Source organism: Rutidosis leptorrhynchoides, chromosome 4 (genome assembly GCF_046630445.1).
Source record: "Rutidosis leptorrhynchoides isolate AG116_Rl617_1_P2 chromosome 4, CSIRO_AGI_Rlap_v1, whole genome shotgun sequence".
NCBI lineage: Eukaryota > Viridiplantae > Streptophyta > Magnoliopsida > Asterales > Asteraceae > Rutidosis > Rutidosis leptorrhynchoides.
The window spans coordinates 557,684,402-557,703,887 of NC_092336.1; the positions used below are offsets into that span (position 1 = coordinate 557,684,402).

Genomic DNA, 19,486 nt, shown 5'->3' on the forward strand with positions numbered 1-19,486 from the left:
TATAACGCCGTCCATGTGTGGCGGGTGAGTCGTAAAGGAGGTTCTCACAGTGTTACCTGTGACGAAGCATTGACTCTTACTCCTTGCGATCCCTTATGAGGTTGGCAGTAGCCGAGAGGCAGGCCCTAAAATTAGTATCTGAGGTACACTCAGTGGTCACCAAGCGGTTAGCTGGGAAGGCACTGGGTGGGACGGTGATTGTCCCCAACTGTATTTCAGTTGGTATCCGAGCGTTGGTCTTAGAGAACCAGAAAATTTGCATTAGTGTGTCTTATCGAGTTTGTTAGGATGCATTAGTGAGTCTGGACTTCGACCGTGTTTTCTTTAAAAATGATTGCTTAACATTTTTGTTGGAAACTGTATATTATTAACATATAAATATTATGTGATATATTAATCTCTTAACATGTTTGATATTGTGTGATAGATGTCTACCTCTAGCACAAATCCCATTGACTCACCTAATAATAACGAAGAGTCGAATATATATTGGCAAGATTCACAAGTTCCCGAAGAACCGGAAGAAGAGGAAACGGAACCGGAAGAAGAGGAACCGGAAGAAGAGGAACCAGAAGAAGAGGAACCGGAAGAAGAAGAGGTTCCGGAGGGGGAATAGTAGGAACTACAGAAAACCGGTCAAATAAAAGAAAATCCTTAACCAATGGACCAAAGTTAATAATGGTCAATGGTGTTTTCACTAAGGAAGCAAAATATTGGGAAAATTACCAATTTTCCGATGAATCGGATCCTGATGAGGATTCCGATGATGTTATAGAAATTACCCCGACCCAATTTAATGAGGCAAAAGAAAATAATAAGGGAAAAGGCATCAAAATAGAGAAATCTGATTCCGACCCTGATGAACTTTATATGTACCGTCAACACCCATATTTTCAATATCGTGACAATAACCCGGGAACCTCTAAACCACCAGGTTTTTCTAAACCAATGTGGAAAACGACGACTCGTATTAGAGGAACATCATATATCCCTAGAAGATTAGGAAAAAGAACCAAGTCCGAAGAAGAAGAAACTAGTGATTCAGATTAGAGGGGTGTGAGCATGTTGTGTAATAAATGTATTGTAGTGTGCTTGTACTTTTATGTTCTATGTAAAAATTGCTTGTATTATTTGTTTTTACGAATCTAATCCTTGTCTATTTTACAGTATAAAAACAAAATGGACGTTAAGGGTAGACAACCGAATATTTTAGAAGACCTACCAGAGGATATGATTGAGGAAATCTTGTCTAGAGTCGGTCAGAATTCATCAGCACATTTAGTTATGGCGAAATTAACTTGTCAAACATTTGAAAGACTTTCCAGAAATGCCTTAGTTTATAAAAGACTTTCCTTTGATAGGTTGGGTATATCACATTGGGGAGACCGTAAGTTACGCCGTGTTTTCTTTAAAGCGTTAAATGCGGGGAACCCAAATGCAATTTTACGCTACGGGTTAAGAACCTATTTTGACTCAACATATCCCAACATAGGATTTCGTGAATTAGAAAGAGCTTCTAACATGCAACATAAAGAAGCATGTTATGCTTACGGGTTAGTGATGTTCGTTTCTTACCAAAGTGAGAAAAAGAACATCGGATTGCAGCTTTTAAATAAAACTTTCCCACAAGTAACGGATTCAGTAGTTGGGGTGAGAAACAAGGTTTTTAGATTATTACGGGGCTGTTGGACATTACGAAACCCTCGTCCTTTTGACGACATTACAACATGCTGCCTAGCCAATGGTCATAACGGTTATTTTCCACAAGACCAAGGATGGAAAGTCGTCTTAGTAAAACCAGAATGCATGACTTGTTTATGGACTTATGAATTACGTGTCTTTATTTCCTTTGCTGAACAACTTGCGTATTAACTAGATTTATCTTCAAAACTGTCCTGTATCATAGTGTACTATATTTCATGTTATATGTAATATAGCGAAGTTGTAAGTTTGAAGAATATTTGTATGTGATATATTATTATAATCAAGTTTTTCATATGGAATTGTAGTAGTTGAATTGTATATTAGCTACTAAGTATGAACTTAACGGGTAGGTAGTACCCGAATTTAAACTTATAAAATGCTAATATGAAGAAAAAGCTTTTATAAATGAGTTCATATTATGCTACGAGATACTATAAATGAGTTCGTATTATGCTACGAGATACTGTAGCAAATAGCGTTTTACTGTAGCAAATAGTATTTACCGTAGCAAATAGTAATTTTCGAAAATACTGTAGCAAAATGATTTTTACTGTAGTAAATAGTGATTTTCAAAAACACTATAGCTTTTCGAGTACTGTAGCAATTCGAAAATACTGTAGTAAATTAGTGTTTTACTTGTTCATCTTAAACGTTTTAGTTAACTTATCTAAATATCAATCGAATCAATAAACGAATGTTACTATCGTTTACTAAATAACTTGAAATTATATATATGTATATATGTTTATTTAATATACATAAATCAGTTTTTAAATATACCTTGCAAGTTATTTATGAGTAATTAATATTCCAACTTATATATATATATATATATATATATATATATATATATATATACACTAGTGGAGGACCCGCGAATTCGCGGGGTTCTTTGAATGTTTGTAAAGAAATTATTTTTTATGTTTATTTTATTTACTTTAAGTAGACATGTTAGTTTTTGTGCATCCAATATATCTACTTACAATTTCAAAATAATGCATATATGTGTTTAAAAATGGTTATGTTCGGGTTGAGGCGGGTGTAACCGTTGGTGAGCTTTATTATTGAGTTGTTGATAAGAGCAAGACTCATGGGGTACCGGCTGGGCTATGCACGAGCTTAGGCATTGGTGGTCATATAACAGGTGGTGCATATGGTTCCATGATGAGGAGATTCGGGCTTGCAGCCGATAATGCACTTGATGCAAAGATTATTGATGCAAATGGTAGAATATTGGATCGATAATGCACTTGATGCAAACATCCGAAACACTTTTACACTTTCCTACCTAATAAGCATAAAATCTATACAATCACCATAATTCATTTCTATACCAATAAAAGACAAAATCAATACAATGAACAATACCATTTCTATATGACCTATTACTCATAACCCATCTAAGCTCGACCTGCAAATAATAACATTTTAAATACAATCATAATTCATACCTTTATACTTCAACATGATCCATTTCATTTGGCCACACTCTGAAGAATGGAGCTCTTGATCTTCATAATCTTCAAAACAGCATACCTCGGCATCTTTAAACTTTAAACCTTTGTTTGCCTTTTCCCTTGTATCAGCCATCATTTCCAATGCACAACACCATTTGGTATTCTTTGTTCTTTAGCATCTCTGAAGTTTCAGATCTTCTAAATGTTGTTTCTTCAACTTATTTTGACTTTGCTCCATCTTGTAACATACATACCAAGTAGTATATACCTGCACCATTTAACAAACAAATACACCAAATGACTATATAATGACCTGTTTTTATTCCTATCCCTTGTTAAATACAACCAAAAACCTAATACAGTTTGACCACATAATAATCATAAATTACAATTACAATTGCAAAATTTATGATACAAAAATTTATAATTACTAATCATAAGAGTAAGAACATATAAGAATTTTGGTCAATATGATTCAGTCACTTTCGTTAAATTCTATATAATTAGATATTAATGAGCCTACCTGACTGAAATACCAGAAGTTTGCCTCAGTGCTTTTCATTTCCATAAAAGCAACCTAAATGATATAAAAATTAAGGTCATGTGACAAAATAAGACTACAAAATTAAAAAAATTATTGATGATATAAAAAATATAGTACCTTTATGCGAGCACCAAAAACTGAATCAGCAGTTTTGTTATTTTGAAACATAGTAGGGATACTTTCCAGCAATAGATCAAGATGATCCCTGCACTGTAGCATCAACATCAACAATAATATTATTACATAACTAATATTAGTTTCAAATATCTTGAATACAGAAAATAGTTGAACTTAACAGATCAAAATCTCCAATTCTAGTGGATAAAACCCTCACAAAAATGTACAGATTTTGAATACCTCACCTCGAAGAGCCGTACAATAACATGAATGTGAATTACCACTGTGTTATTACTATCCAATGGACAAAACTGACCTGCGACGAAGCTTTAGAAGAATCCATAATAGCATTGCGATGAACATCCAGAGCTCGAAAACTATGATCCCTTGCAGCTTGCAAGTCACCTTAATAGTATTTAAGATCGCCAATTTTATTCAAAGAAACCGAAAGTGTATGTGTTATCTAGGAACATTTGACTCCGAATAAGAACATCCAGCATATATAAAGCTCAAAATCGACCCATTTACAGGTAAATGGTTCAAAAGTGCACCTTTACAATTATAACATTGATAACAGTTCGTTACCTATACCTGAAGAAAGAAATAATTCCACATATTATACGTACATAATTCCACATATACCTAAATAAATTTGCATATATCAAAATAAATCTTTGTAGAAAAATGCTATAGCACATTTTCTTGGTTTTAGTAATTAATCTGCCACTATACATACATAATTCCACATATGTACCTAAATAATTATAAGATCATAACAAACCTGTTGCGATAACCTTCTGAGTTTTTGGTAGAGAATCATAATGAAAAGGTCCATATCTTCATTGTTTGTCCTATTTAAACATAGAGTGTTGCTAATATTATCTATAAGTTCAATCATTTAAGACCATATTATACAAAAGATACCTGTTAATAAACTTCAGTTCAACTTCATCAGATACATTCACTAACTAAACACTAAAACTAACACCTGAAACACATGTTCACCTGTTCAGACAACAGCCCACCAGCAAACCTGGATGTAACACCTGCTTAAGATGTGAACATAGTCAATATTTCAGGGAGAATCTTCACAAGAAGCAACTATAAGAGGACTCATAATGGGCACTCAACATGGATATACAGTTGAGTTCAAAACACATTTTCATCTAAATTTCCAGTTTTTATATAACTACTGATCAAAGTAAGAAAATATAATTACCTGTTTAACCCATTTTAACCCGAAAGTGTTTTGAACCATTACCTAAACCCACACAACCTGACCCGTTTGCCAGGTATATTCAATATATTGCTTTTATATCATCAATCATTTTGTATCAACAAAAGCCTCAAAACACCAGTTTACATACGTGTGTGAGCGAGTTAAAATAACAGTTTTGTGTCACACAAATATTGATTATCACTAAAGATATGTGGATAGTATTTAGAACTCAGGTTTCTTTTGTAGAGCATATAAAGGGTAAAATAAAAATTCAATATTAAAAACCTACAATAAATATCACATTAGAAAGCAGAGCAAATGACACATACCATTCTGTTGAAGACCATATCCAGTAGAATTTGACAGTTGTGAAACTTTATCATCAGTAATATTCTGGGCAAATGACAGTAATACATATGAAACTTTAAAATTACAAAAGAAAGGACTTGCATAATCTAATTCTTAATATACTTTAGCCAAAACATAGAGTGCATAAATCAAAGAAGATTTCATATGACACCAAAAACTCAGATCCCAACATAAATTCGGTAGAAAGCAACAACACACGTTGCCACAAAACACAACCTATTAATATGATTTAAAGTTGATATTGCATAATTTAGATATTACTTAGCTATTTTTTTACTTTCTTCAGTCTAATTCAACAACTAAAATTCACAAATAAGGTACTTTTTGGTGTCCACGGGTTACCTTACATACTGTTTCAGAGGTCCAATTTGAAGTGTACTCCACCACCACCACAAATAAGGTACTTTTTGGTGTCTCACAATTTAGTTACTGCTCCTTGCTGTTCAGATTAATTTTTGTCACATCATGAATTTCAACCATTTTCACCTACAAATATTGATCATAAATCACATAATCACATAATCACCAATACTAAGAATACTTATCAAAATAAGACTGCAACAACAACAGTATATACATTTATACCTATTAAACATAGAGTGTTGCTAATATTATCTATAAGTTCAATCATTTAAGACCATATTATATAAAAGATACTTGTTAATAAACTTCAGTTCAACTTCATCAGACACATTCACTAACTAAACACTAAATCTAACACCTGAAACACATGTTCACCTGTTCAGACAACAGCCCACCAGCAAACCTGGATGTAACACCTGCTTAAGATGCGAACATAGTCAATATTTCAGGGAGAATCTTCACAAGAAGCAACTATAAGAGGACTCATAATGGGCACTCAACATGGTTATTTCTAAGCACAGTTGAGTTCAAAACACATTTTCATCTAAATTTCCAGTTTTTATATAACTACTGATCAAAGTAAGAAAATATAATTACATGTTTAACCCATTTTAACCCGAAAGTGTTTTGAACCGTTACCTAAACCCACACAACCCGACCCGTTTGCCAGGTATATTAAATATATTGCTTTTATATCATCAATCATTTTGTATCAACAAAAGCCTCAAAACACCAGTTTACATACGTGTGTGAGCGAGTTAAAATAACAGTTTTGTGTCACACAAATATTGATTATCACTAAAGATATGTGGATAGTATTTAGAACTCAGGTTTCTTTTGTGGAGCATACAAAGGGTAAAATAAAAATTCAATATTAAAAACCTACAATAAATATCACATTAGAAAGCAGAGCAAATGACACATACCATTCTGTTGAAGACCATATCCAGTAGCATTTGACAGTTGTGAAACTTTATCATCAGTAATATTCTGGGCAAATGACAGTAGTACATATGAAACTTTAAAATTACAAAAGAAAGGACTTGCATAATCTAATTCCTAATATACTTTAGCCAAAACATAGAGTGCACAAATCAAAGAAGATTTCATATGACACCAAAAACTCAGATCCCAACATAAATTCGGTAGAAAGCAACAACACACGTTGCCACAAAACACAACCTATTAATATGATTTAAAGTTGATATTGCATAATTTAGATATTATTTAGCTATTTTTTTACTTTCTTCAGTCTAATTCAACAACTAAAATTCACAAATAAGGTACTTTCTGGTGTCCACGGGTTACCTTACATACTATTTCAGAGGTCCAATTTGAAGTGTACTCCACCACCACCACAAATAAGGTACTTTTTGGTGTCTCACAATTTAGTTACTGCTCCTTGCTGTTCAGATTAATTTTTGACATCATGAATTTCAACCATTTTCACCTACAAATATTGATCATAAATCACATAATCACCAATACTAAGAATACTTATCAATATAAGACTGCAACAATAACAGTATTAAGATATACATCTATACCTACCTGCATTTTCATTTGTAGTTAGACTTCTTTTAAATAATTCCACTAAACTTAAGTAGTTGACCCAGTAATAACTGCATCAGAATTGACATTGTATTATTGTATCATCTGCTAATTTCTCTCATTCGAGATAATTTAGCCCAGCGCCAAAACCTGCCTCCATACAAATATTAAAAGTTTAGTCATACTATTAAAAATTTAATCACACTATTAAGTTGTTGGTCATTTTACTTCAGTGGCTGATATACCCATAATGCACTTCTGTCTAATGTTTTTTTGATGCACACAAGCATTTATCACCTACAAACACATGTGCGTAAATAGAGTAAGCACTTAAAGTTACAATTTCAAGATGGGACCAATAAAATGGAAAAAAAAACTAATTAAAAAAATAAGATAGAAATGACCTGCATTCGGCAATCTTACTCATGAATGGGTGAGAATAGATCAAGCCTAAAATGAACAAAACGCCAACATGAAGCCAAACTACAAACTTAGTTGAACAAAATAGCCCGGTAACAACATACACAGAAAGGGATGCACATGTGTCTACCATGCAGGATTCAAACGCCGGGCAGAAATGTTAAAATGCTATCAATATGAATAAAGATTAAGGGTACCTTGAAATATCATCGTTTGAATGAGCAGACAATCATCATCCTTGATATTGACTTTGTACTCTGATTCATTTCTTGTGATGAGTAGCGAACCTTTGTCTTTGTTCATGTTCTGTTACTGATGAACACTAACGAAAGCAAATTAAAAAAAAAAAATTAAACATGTTGGACAATTAGATAAAAACACAGATAATTGATGACCAACAATAACCTAATTCACCTATTTTTTATCAAATAAACATGTAGAAGAAAAAATATCGACCTGCACCAAAAGTTTTGACCTTAATTCGCTATCAAATCTGCAACATTGATGCAGGTAACGGTTTTTGATTGACTCTGTTACGAATTTTCGGTTAGATCTTCATCAATTTGTGATTTTATTTTGCAGCCGATCTTGAATGTTTGAGAATGAGAGGGTTTAGGATGTCTATTCGTGAGAATACATGACGATTTAGGATGTCTATTCGTGAGAATACATGATGATTTGGAGTTTGAGAGGGCCATTTTATGTGTTTTTACCTTGGTTTTACACTTAACTTTTGGCGCCTCATGTGGATAAATAGTAGATACATTAAAGGTGAACGCAAATTTACCTACCCTATAATAAAAAGTAAACATGAAACACCTCTGTTACTCACATAAATTACAATTACAATTGCAAAATTTATGATACAAAAATTTATAATTACTAATCATAAGAGTAAGAACATATAAGAATTTTGGTCAATATGATTCAGTCACTTTCGTTAAATTTTAAATTTATAATTAGATATTAATGAGCCTACTTGACTGAAATACCAGAAGTTTGCCTCCAGTGCTTTTCATTTCCATAAAAGCAACCTAAATGATATAAAAATTAAGGTCATGTGACAAAATAAGACTACAAAATTAAAAAAATTATTGACGATATAAAAAATATAGTACCTTTATGCCAGCACCAAAAGCTGAATCAGCAGTTTTGTTATTTTGAAACATAGTAGGGATACTTTCCAGCAATAGATCAAGATGATCCCTACACTGTAGCATCAACATCAACAATAATATTATTACAAAAGTAATATTAGTTTTAAATATCTTGAATACAAAAAGTAGTTGAACTTAACAGATCAAAATCTCCAATTCTAGTGGATAAAACCCTCATAAAAATGTACATATTTTGAATACCTCACCTCGGAGAGCTCTACAATAACATGAATGTGAATTACCACTGTGTTATTACTATCCAATGGACAAAACTGACCTGCGACGAAGCTTTAGAAGAATCCATAATAGCATTGCGATGAACATCCAGAGCTCGAAAATTATGATCCCTTGCAGCTTGCAAGTCACCTTAATAGTATTTAAGATCGCCAACTTTATTCAAAGAAACCGAAAGTGTATGTGTTATCTAGAAACATTTGACTCCGAATAAGAACATCCAGCATATATAAAGCTCAAAATCGACCCATTTGCAGGTAAATGGTTCAAAAGTGCACCTTTACAATTATAACATTGATAGCAGTTCGTTACTTATACCTGAAGAAAGAAATAATTCCACATATTATACGTACATAATTCCACATATACCTAAATAAATTTGCATATACCTAAATAAATCTTTGTAGAAAAATGCTATAGCGCATTTTCTTGGTTTTAGTAATTAATCTGCCACTAAACATATATAATTCCACATATGTACCTAAATAATTATAAGATCATTACAAACCTGTTGCGATAACCTTCTGAGTTTTTGGTAGAGAATCATAATGAAAAGGTCCATATCTTCATTGTTTGTCCTATTTAAACATAGAGTGTTGCTAATATTATCTATAAGTTCAATCATTTAAGACCATATTATACAAAAGATACCTGTTAATAAACTTCAGTTTAACTTCATCAGACACATTCACTAACTAAACACTAAAACTAACACCTGAAACACATGTTCACCTGTTCAGACAACAGCCCACCAGCAAACCTGGATGTAACACCTGCTTAAGATGTGAACATAGTCAATATTTCAGGGAGAATCTTCACAAGAAGCAACTATAAGAGGACTCATAATGGGCACTCAACATGGATATACAGTTGAGTTCAAAACACATTTTCATCTAAATTTCCAGTTTTTATATAACTACTGATCAAAGTAAGAAAATATAATTACCTGTTTAACCCATTTTAACCCGAAAGTGTTTTGAACCATTACCTAAACCCACACAACCTGACCCGTTTGCCAGGTATATTCAATATATTGCTTTTATATCATCAATCATTTTGTATCAACAAAAGCCTCAAAACACCAGTTTACATACGTGTGTGAGCGAGTTAAAATAACAGTTTTGTGTCACACAAATATTGATTATCACTAAAGATATGTGGATAGTATTTAGAACTCAGGTTTCTTTTGTAGAGCATATAAAGGGTAAAATAAAAATTCAATATTAAAAACCTACAATAAATATCACATTAGAAAGCAGAGCAAATGACACATACCATTCTGTTGAAGACCATATCCAGTAGAATTTGACAGTTGTGAAACTTTATCATCAGTAATATTCTGGGCAAATGACAGTAATACATATGAAACTTTAAAATTACAAAAGAAAGGACTTGCATAATCTAATTCTTAATATACTTTAGCCAAAACATAGAGTGCACAAATCAAAGAAGATTTCATATGACACCAAAAACTCAGATCCCAACATAAATTCGGTAGAAAGCAACAACACACGTTGCCACAAAACACAACCTATTAATATGATTTAAAGTTGATATTGCATAATTTAGATATTACTTAGCTATTTTTTTACTTTCTTCAGTCTAATTCAACAACTAAAATTCACAAATAAGGTACTTTTTGGTGTCCACGGGTTACCTTACATACTATTTCAGAGGTCCAATTTGAAGTGTACTCCACCACCACCACAAATAAGGTACTTTTTGGTGTCTCACAATTTAGTTACTGCTCCTTGCTGTTCAGATTAATTTTTGTCACATCATGAATTTCAACCATTTTCACCTACAAATATTGATCATAAATCACATAATCACATAATCACCAATACTAAGAATACTTATCAAAATAAGACTGCAACAACAACAGTATATACATTTATACCTACCTGCATTTTTATTTGTAGTTAGACTTCTTTTAAATAATTCCACTAAACTTAAGTAGTTGACCCAGTAATAACTGCATCAGAATTGACATTGTATTATTGTATCATCTGCTAATTTCTCTCATTCGAGATAATTGAGCCCAGCGCCAAAACCTGCCTCCATACAAATATTAAAAGTTTAGTCATACTATTAAAAATTTAATCACACTATTAGGTTGTTGGTCATTTTTACTTCAGTGGCTGATATACCCATAATGCACTTCTGTCTAATGTTTTTTTGATGCACACAAGCATTTATCACCTACAAACACATGTGCATAAATAGAGTAAGCACTTAAAGTTACAATTTCAAGATGGGACCAATAAAATGGGGAAAAAAAAACTAATTAAAAAAATAAGATAGAAATGACCTGCATTCGGCCATCTTACTCATGAATGGGTGAGAATAGATCAAGCCTAAAATGAACAAAACGCCAACATGAAGCCAAACTACAAACTTAGTTGAACAAAATAGCCCGGTAACAACATACACAGAAAGGGATGCACATGTGTCTACCATGCAGGATTCAAACGCCGGGCAGAAATGTTAAAATGCTATTAATATGAATAAAGATTAAGGGTACCTTGAAACATCATCGTTTGAATGAGCAGACAATCATCATCCTTGATATTGACTTTGTACTCTGATTCATTTCTTGTGATGAGTAGCGAACCTTTGTCTTTGTTCATGTTCTGTTACTGATGAACACTAACGAAAGCAAATTAAAGAGAAAAAAAAAATTAAACATGTTGGACAATTAGATAAAAACACAGATAATTGATGATCAACAATAACCTAATTCGCCTATTTTTTATCAAATAAACATGTAGAAGAAAAAATATCGACCTGCACCAAAAGTTTTGACCTTAATTCGCTATCAAATCTGCAACGTTGATGCAGGTAACGGTTTCCGATTGACTCTGTTACGAATTTTCGGTTAGATCTTCATCAATTTGTGATTTGATTTTGCAGCCGATCTTGAATGTTTGAGAATGAGAGGGTTTAGGATGTCTATTCGTGAGAATACATGACGATTTAGGATGTCTATTCGTGAGAATACATGATGATTTGGAGTTTGAGAGGGCTGTTTTATGAGTGTGGATGGATGAAAGGTTTTAGGAATGATGAAGAATGGAGCATGTAATTGCAATTAGGGTTTCTTTGGTTGACCCCTAAAACGGATGCCCAACCCCGCATGTTTAATTTTGTTGAGGGTCATTTTAGTCTGATTAGATGCTAAGAAAGGGATAATCACGTGATTAAGAGGATTATTCATAATGAATGGTTAAGATTGGATTAGATTAACAATTTGGATGGCTAGGATTTAATTTTTTTGGAAATTGTCACTCAATTGTGTGTTTACTTTAATATATATATATATATATATATATATATATATATATATATATATATATATATATATATATATATATGTTCGTCGGTCAATAGTCAAAGGTTAACTGAATATATAAGATTAGTTCAAAAAGTTTGAGAATCAATATTACAGACTTTGCTTATCGTGTCGGAAACATATAAAGATTAAGTTTAAATTTGGTCGAAAATTTCCGGATCGTCACAGTTTTCTTAGTTATTTGGAATTCAATTTTCAAGAAGAAAACCTAACTAAACAGAAACTTGAAACCCTTATTTTAATTCGATTTTCAACTGAATAATCAATTCAAAATAACCCTAATTTAACCGTCATAAATAATCCTAAAAAAATACTCCAACAAACTAAAGTAGTCGGTAGGTTATAGACCCGGATCGTTTGAGCGGATCAAACCAGATTCTTATCGGAGAATAATACAGTACTTTCAGTCAAACAAAATTGTGTGCGTATATACTCACTCACTTTCTGCGTGACCGTCCGCCATATTAATCATCCACCGCCTTCGTCGTCGTCGTCGTCGTCGTCGTCATCATCGTCATCGTCATCGTCATCGTCATCGGTAACACACCAATTCACCCGCACAGTTCAGTTTCCCTTTTACTTTCCCTATCAATGCTAGAATGATCAGTTTTTTTTTCCGATTTATTCTTTTATTTCATTGAATGCTAATTCAAGTGATAGACTGATCATTGAAGGTTATGTATGTGAATTTGTAGTCTCTTTACTCATTTTTAGGTCTAATTATCTGAAATTTAATCGTGATTATGTAGGGATTGAATTGTGATTTCGATTTTAAATATGTGGCTGTGTGTGTTTGTCTCACTGTGTTAGTTTTGTGTATTATAGGTGTGATTGTGCTTACAGTTTTGTATTTGTAAGTAAGTTCAGTCTAAAATTAGGTATTGAGTTAAAGCTGGATTTGTGTACAAAACATTTCATTTCTTTAGAATTGTATTACGTTTTAGCTAAAACTAAATAGATAAATGTCACTTATAGCTGTATATATTGTGAAGGGAACTAAAAGTTTGTAAGTGAATTCTTTGTGTTATTGTTTCTTTTCGGATATCATTCATTCTTATGACTATGTATGTGTATGTGTTTGTTGGTGATGGATGACGCTTGATTTTATGAGGTGTTTAAAATCTTTTAGTTTGTTGTATCTGAAATTGACTTAAGCAGACTTTGTCAACAGGCTAAGTATAATTTCATAAGTTACTTGCTGTGTTGGTAACTAGTTTCTCGCGAAGGTTATCTGAGTCAGGCTTGGGAATCTTATTGTCTTCATATCTATGTGTTGAGGTGATGCTGCTTGTGACGGTCTTGATATATTTAAAACAGAAATTTTTATTAATGCTGCAGAAGGGATTTCAGTTGTGTATAAATTCGTTTATATGTGGGTGTTTCAAGAGTTATACAAAAAAGAAACTTATATAATGTATTTCTAAGGTTTCTTCTCTCTTATACAGGGGTTTAGGACAGAAAGTTAGAATTCTTTTCTTTTATAATGTTTGTAAGTAGGAAAGAGAATAAAAGTTTAGAAGAGGTCACAAGTACACCAAACTTATCCTTACCTTATCAAAGAAAAGGCTAGTGCACAAGGGTGGACATGTAATTGTGACAATCATTTGTTTATTTTAGGAAGTAAGTTTAGAAGGTAAGTGCTCAAATATTCTCCTCTTTTCATAAAAATTTAGAGACAATGGAATTTCACTATGTTTTTGTTTCTGTCTTATTCAAGAACAGAGACTCGTGTATCTTGGAAGGAGGTCCTTTTCCGTACATCCCATCATTCTCGTTTGCTATCATCTAGTTGGTAAATTTTATGTGATCGTTAGTTAATTATTATTTCCGCATTTCTTCTCTGTTTTTCCCTTGTATATCTCTTTATTTCTATATATAAAGTCTCTCTATTGACCCTTAAATTCACTATGTTTGGCAACGACTTTTGATCTTCATCTCCTTTAGTTTAAGTTTGAGTCCGTGATATATCATCAATGATTCATATTTCGAAATTTTGCGATTAACTTGTTTTCTTCAAGCACTATATGATTCCTATGTTGGGTACAAAGATACCACTCTTAACTGTTCGTTTTTCATGTTCATGACCTAGCATTTTCTTTTCTTTCGGGACTAATTTATTTAAAGATCGTTCGAGTCAGTATGTTATGCTCTATGAAACTTCCTATATGTTGATGATTCTTCATCAGGGCATAAAGATGCTACTCTTATTAATTAGTCTTTTAATGATTGTTAACTGTTGATGTTTTAAGTATTGGTAGGTTCTCTTCTCCTTATTTGGCGTTTATTGGTTTAATGTCTTCTTGTGATTATGAGCTGTTTTTATTCTGCTTCTAATTATGTATGAATGCTGTATCAGGCATATCATGTTTTATCAGTAATTTATATGAGATGCCCTGATCATTATTTAACTAAGAAAATGTTTCTGGCCATATTGGTCAAGTTGATAAAGGAATATATTATATGATCCTCTTTTTGTTCCTGAATAAGTAGTGCAGCACCTTCATTTTTCGGATTCTTGGATATGTCATTTTGTTATTAGTGGCCGAAGGGTTGAACGGAAACGTAGGTTTTTAAGATCTTTTTTTCCCATATATCTTGCAAGCCAGTTCTAAGTTGTATTTGTTTTACCTGAAGTAGTGCTTTGGCTAAGCAGTGTGCAGAAGTTAGTTCAGACATATTACCATGAAGATCTGAATACTGACCAACTTGCATTTTACACATTTTTATTCTTTTCACTATGAGACCTCGAGTTCATATTCAGTTTACGATTTGGTTACCAAAACGGGTCTAAACTGGATCTGTCTGATTTGGTCCGGTTCTCGGATTTTGTGCACCATTGCCATGATGTTTGTTACCTAAAATATTAACAACCCTTTTGTTCGTGAATGCAGCATACATTTGGGTCTTCAAGTATGAGATTCCGAACCTTGTATGTGAACACCTGTTATTGACAAGCAATGTCAAGCGGCGACTATATGCATTGGTGCTACCAATGCCAGCGACCAGTCTGTCTTCGGGGTCGTAATCCTGTTTGCCAGTATTGCTCTGGAGGATTCGTGCAAGAACTAAGTGAGGTGTTTGAGCCTGGAGACATTGGGCCTACTCTTCCACACGAGCCTTCTGATTACGGGTTCATGGAACCCTATCCAGACCCAAGAAACAGAATCATGGACGCTTTTGCTGAGTCAATAAGACAGAGAACGGCAGGAAGAAACCCTAACTTTGATCCAAGAAGAAGGCGATCTGGGTTCGTCCCGGAACATGGTGTCGTTCCATGGTTCATCATTGATGGTCAAGGCCCGGCTCGGACGTCTGTCAATGATAGTAGACAAGCGCCACCACCAGCAACCCGTTCAGCAATTGATTCTATGCCCACTATTAAGATCTCATATAAACACCTTAACACTGATTCTCACTGCCCAGTTTGTAAAGATGAATTTGAATTGGGATCTGAGGCTAGGCAAATGCCATGCAACCATATCTATCATTCAGGTTGCATCGAGCCTTGGTTGGTTCTGCATAATTCTTGCCCCGTGTGTCGGTTGCAGTTGCCAGCTCAGGGTACAACTAGGGGAAGCAGCAGCAGCGGTTATTTTGACCGGACAGGAAATTATGTCGAGTATGTTGCTAATGACATCGAGGTATTGTATCAGAATTCTTAGTCAACATAATGTGAAACGTTTTACCTTTTTTCTCTCATTTATTGAGTGTTATTGTAGGATGCATGGCTCGATAGCATTGACGCAGATCCAAATCTAGTCAGGATATTGGAAGTATTAACAGGCGGATTGCTGATGTGCTCGAACCAGGGGAGACTGTAAGTTTTTCCTAATATGACATAGTCTCTCACCTCTGTAATTTTGACTCATAACAGGATTCTGTAATTCTGTTATATGAATAGGTGTTTTGTCCCAAAGTTTGAAAAAGACGCTAGACGTAGACGAGTCGGTCAGGGCCTTAAAAGGTCGAGTCAGGCGACACTTGAGACGAGGTCATGACAGACATTGACTTTTAAATAGAAATATTTCAAATATAGATATCTTAAACATAATTACTACAAAAATAAATGATTTACAGTTAAGATGATGGGGTATTAGTTTATAAATAATATATAGGTTTTTTATAATGTTTCCTACAGTTATAATGTATTTATTAATTTATTTTCATGGGATACTATGTAAGTCGATGTTTTTCCGAGCTAATTTTTAAATGGTCTGGGAATTTTCGTTTACACCAGAACTAGGCCAGACAAAAAGTCGACTTTTGACCGACTTTGACCCGACTTTTGACCGACTTTTTTAGCGTTGACAGACTAATTTAGATGCCAAAGACGGACTAATTTAGACGTTTTGGCCGAAAAGGATGGGCTGGTCACCAAAGTGCCGAAACGGCCGCCACAACCGCTGTTTGCAACCATGGTTTTGTCCCTCTTAGTTAATTACCTTCTCTTAGACTTCCAATGTAAAATTGCTAGATGTGAAAATTATGTTGTTCGATTATTTATTGTTATGAGAGGAACTTATCAATAGTGTACTCGTATATCATGTATACATATTGAATTTACTCACATTTGATAGATTTTGACCAATGTTCCAAAAACGTTTCATCAATTTCATTTCACTTGTAATACTCTTTTACAGGTGTTGCAAGCTTTAAGAAGGTTGAAGGGAAGTTCGAGTAGTAGAAAGGAAAAGATGTCGGCTGAAACAAAAGTTGTTTTTGACCAACTAACTAAAGATGCCATGAAACTGATGGAGGATGGCGACTACAGTTGAGACCTTCTTTCAACTTTCTTCTTACGATTCAATATAATTTTTTTTTAATGTTATGATATCTTTTTAAAACATCCTTGTAGATGTATATGATGAAAAACAAGAGGTCTTTCAGAGGGAAGCAGGTTCGAACTATACCTAACCCTATTTTTTTGGCCATCATGAAGACCCCTTAACCGTTTTGACCTTCACATTAAGAGAATTGTATCATACAGAGTATTATTTTTCTATATAAGTGTCTTAAAGGTGGCAATTTTAACCCATATGCTTGTTTCAAATCAAAATGTTTAGGTAAAAGGGACACACCAAATGGATTGGAAGTCACCTTTATATAATGTATACGATATGCTGAATGGTGTTATGTAACACACCCAATCTGACCTGGATTGTGTTGGCCCAAACTAAAAATGACCCGTCGTCAACCATTAGTTGACACTGTAATTGTCCAAAAAGTTTGACTTTTAATTCTTGAGCTCAAATAATTGCTCTTTGTTTCCATTTAATGGTGTGCATTTTTAATAAGAAACTAGGGATCGTTACTTTAACTCAAATGGTAATACAAGCCACAACATATGTCCATCCTTAGATTAATGTATATGTTTTTAGAATTCTACGTACTGGGATTTTACTCATTTTTATATTTATGTTTTGTTGACTTCAAGAGGGATTTGAGAAACTAGGACGAGCTAGAGGGGAAGGCACGTCTTCAAGTACAGGAAACATGCGACCTGATTCCTCCGTGACCAGTGACTTTGCTCTTAACAGAACACATGCAACAGATCATACTTCAAACAACGAGAATTATTTAGATATGTTTGCGGACAGTGAAGATGAAAAAACTTCTGGCAATGAATCTGATGGTAGATATTTTTTTTTCCTTCTTTTATTTTGGGGTGGGGTGGGTAAGGATGGTTTTGTGTTACTAGTTTCTGTGTTGGTGATTATCGAATCAGGTTGTGTGATTATACACTTATCTTTTGCTATGCCGGTCTTATCATTAGTAGAGCGTACTAGTTTCTGTGTTGGAGAGAAAGACTACCTTTATCTTATAGAAAAGTTACTTTTCTTCAGTCTTGTTAAACAATAACAGGTGATTCTCTAATCTAAGTTCAGTTTGTATATGCTAAAACCCAAACATTGGATAAGCATTTGATACAAAAATTTTGCTTTCAAGCCAACATATATACTCACCTTTAGTTTGGAAATTATTGATACAGTGGATAGAGATGTTCCTCCTCCGTTTTAAGAGTGTGCTATTTTATATTTTATCATCAATTCCTTTTATTGTTTATGAACTCGCAATGTGTTTTGGCATAGGTTGATGATGCTTTACTTAGTGATGTCGTTTATAACCTCAAGATGTTTTTGGCATAGGTTGGAAATGTTATCCATAGAGAACTCTGCCGACTCACCTCAACACCTACAAACAACATTCCCCGAACATAACCAATCACTAATAATAGTGATTTATCTAGAGACTAAAAGCCACATCATCAACAACTTCACAACTTAATCGTCACAACGTTGGCCAACGTAACCAGTTTTGAAGAATGATGATATATCTACATACTAAATACCACCATCAACAGGTCACAATTTCAGCATCACAACCATCCGCCTCAATCAATCCTTTCTCGATCATAAGTATAAAAAACCATGTTTTTTGGTATTAAAAAACTCACCTTATCAGGACTACGTGGTGGTGGGCACCTAGAATCAACGTGGTGAGTGGTGACCGTTTGGTGAAGGACTTTGGTTTGGTGATGGGATGCTATTAGTAATTTTGTGAGCCTCGACAAGACCTGGTAACTCCAAGTTATCAAATTCACGAACAACAAACGAATATTTAAAGTAAATGCAAAAGTAATGCAAGGAACGTAAACGACAAGAGAATAAAGAGCATAAAGCGTGGTTGTATCCAATCAATTTGATTGGTTTAATCCACGGTCAACTAGAGATAATTCTATTAAAAGTTTGTTGGCAGTGGTTACAAGAGGCTATGGTTTCAATTTATAGAAGAGCGCAATCTAGGAAACTAAATCGAACACGATTTGCTCTGGCTGACCTAGTCTCGCGATCCGTGAGGATATCTCGTCATCCGTGACTCGGGTCTCGACATCAGTGAGACAAACTTCGCGATAACTACTTTTTAAATTTATTTGGTAGATCGCTTACGTAAAAACGTATAAATAAAACTTTCAAAATAAAGGTCGCACTGACTATAAAA

At 33.7% G+C, this 19,486-nt stretch overlaps 2 protein-coding genes across 2 annotated transcripts; both read left to right on the plus strand.

Moving 5' to 3' along the window:
- Positions 1-14,028: 14,028 nt before the first annotated feature.
- On the plus strand, positions 14,029-16,239 carry LOC139842705 (probable E3 ubiquitin-protein ligase RHC1A; the record flags this gene model as incomplete). Its single annotated transcript, XM_071832819.1, has 3 exons — positions 14,029-14,279; positions 15,379-16,128; positions 16,207-16,239. Coding segments are annotated over exons 2-3 (717 nt in total), but the record flags the coding sequence as incomplete, so codon positions are not given.
- Positions 16,240-16,246: 7 nt separating this feature from the next.
- On the plus strand, positions 16,247-18,422 carry LOC139845257 (uncharacterized). The gene is made up of 4 exons (XM_071835506.1): positions 16,247-16,304; positions 17,128-17,257; positions 17,343-17,384; positions 17,922-18,422. Exons 2-4 carry the CDS (start codon positions 17,182-17,184, stop codon positions 18,344-18,346), a joined length of 543 nt encoding a protein of 180 aa, XP_071691607.1. The 5' UTR covers positions 16,247-16,304; positions 17,128-17,181; the 3' UTR covers positions 18,347-18,422.
- The last annotated feature ends 1,064 nt before the right edge of the window (positions 18,423-19,486 follow it).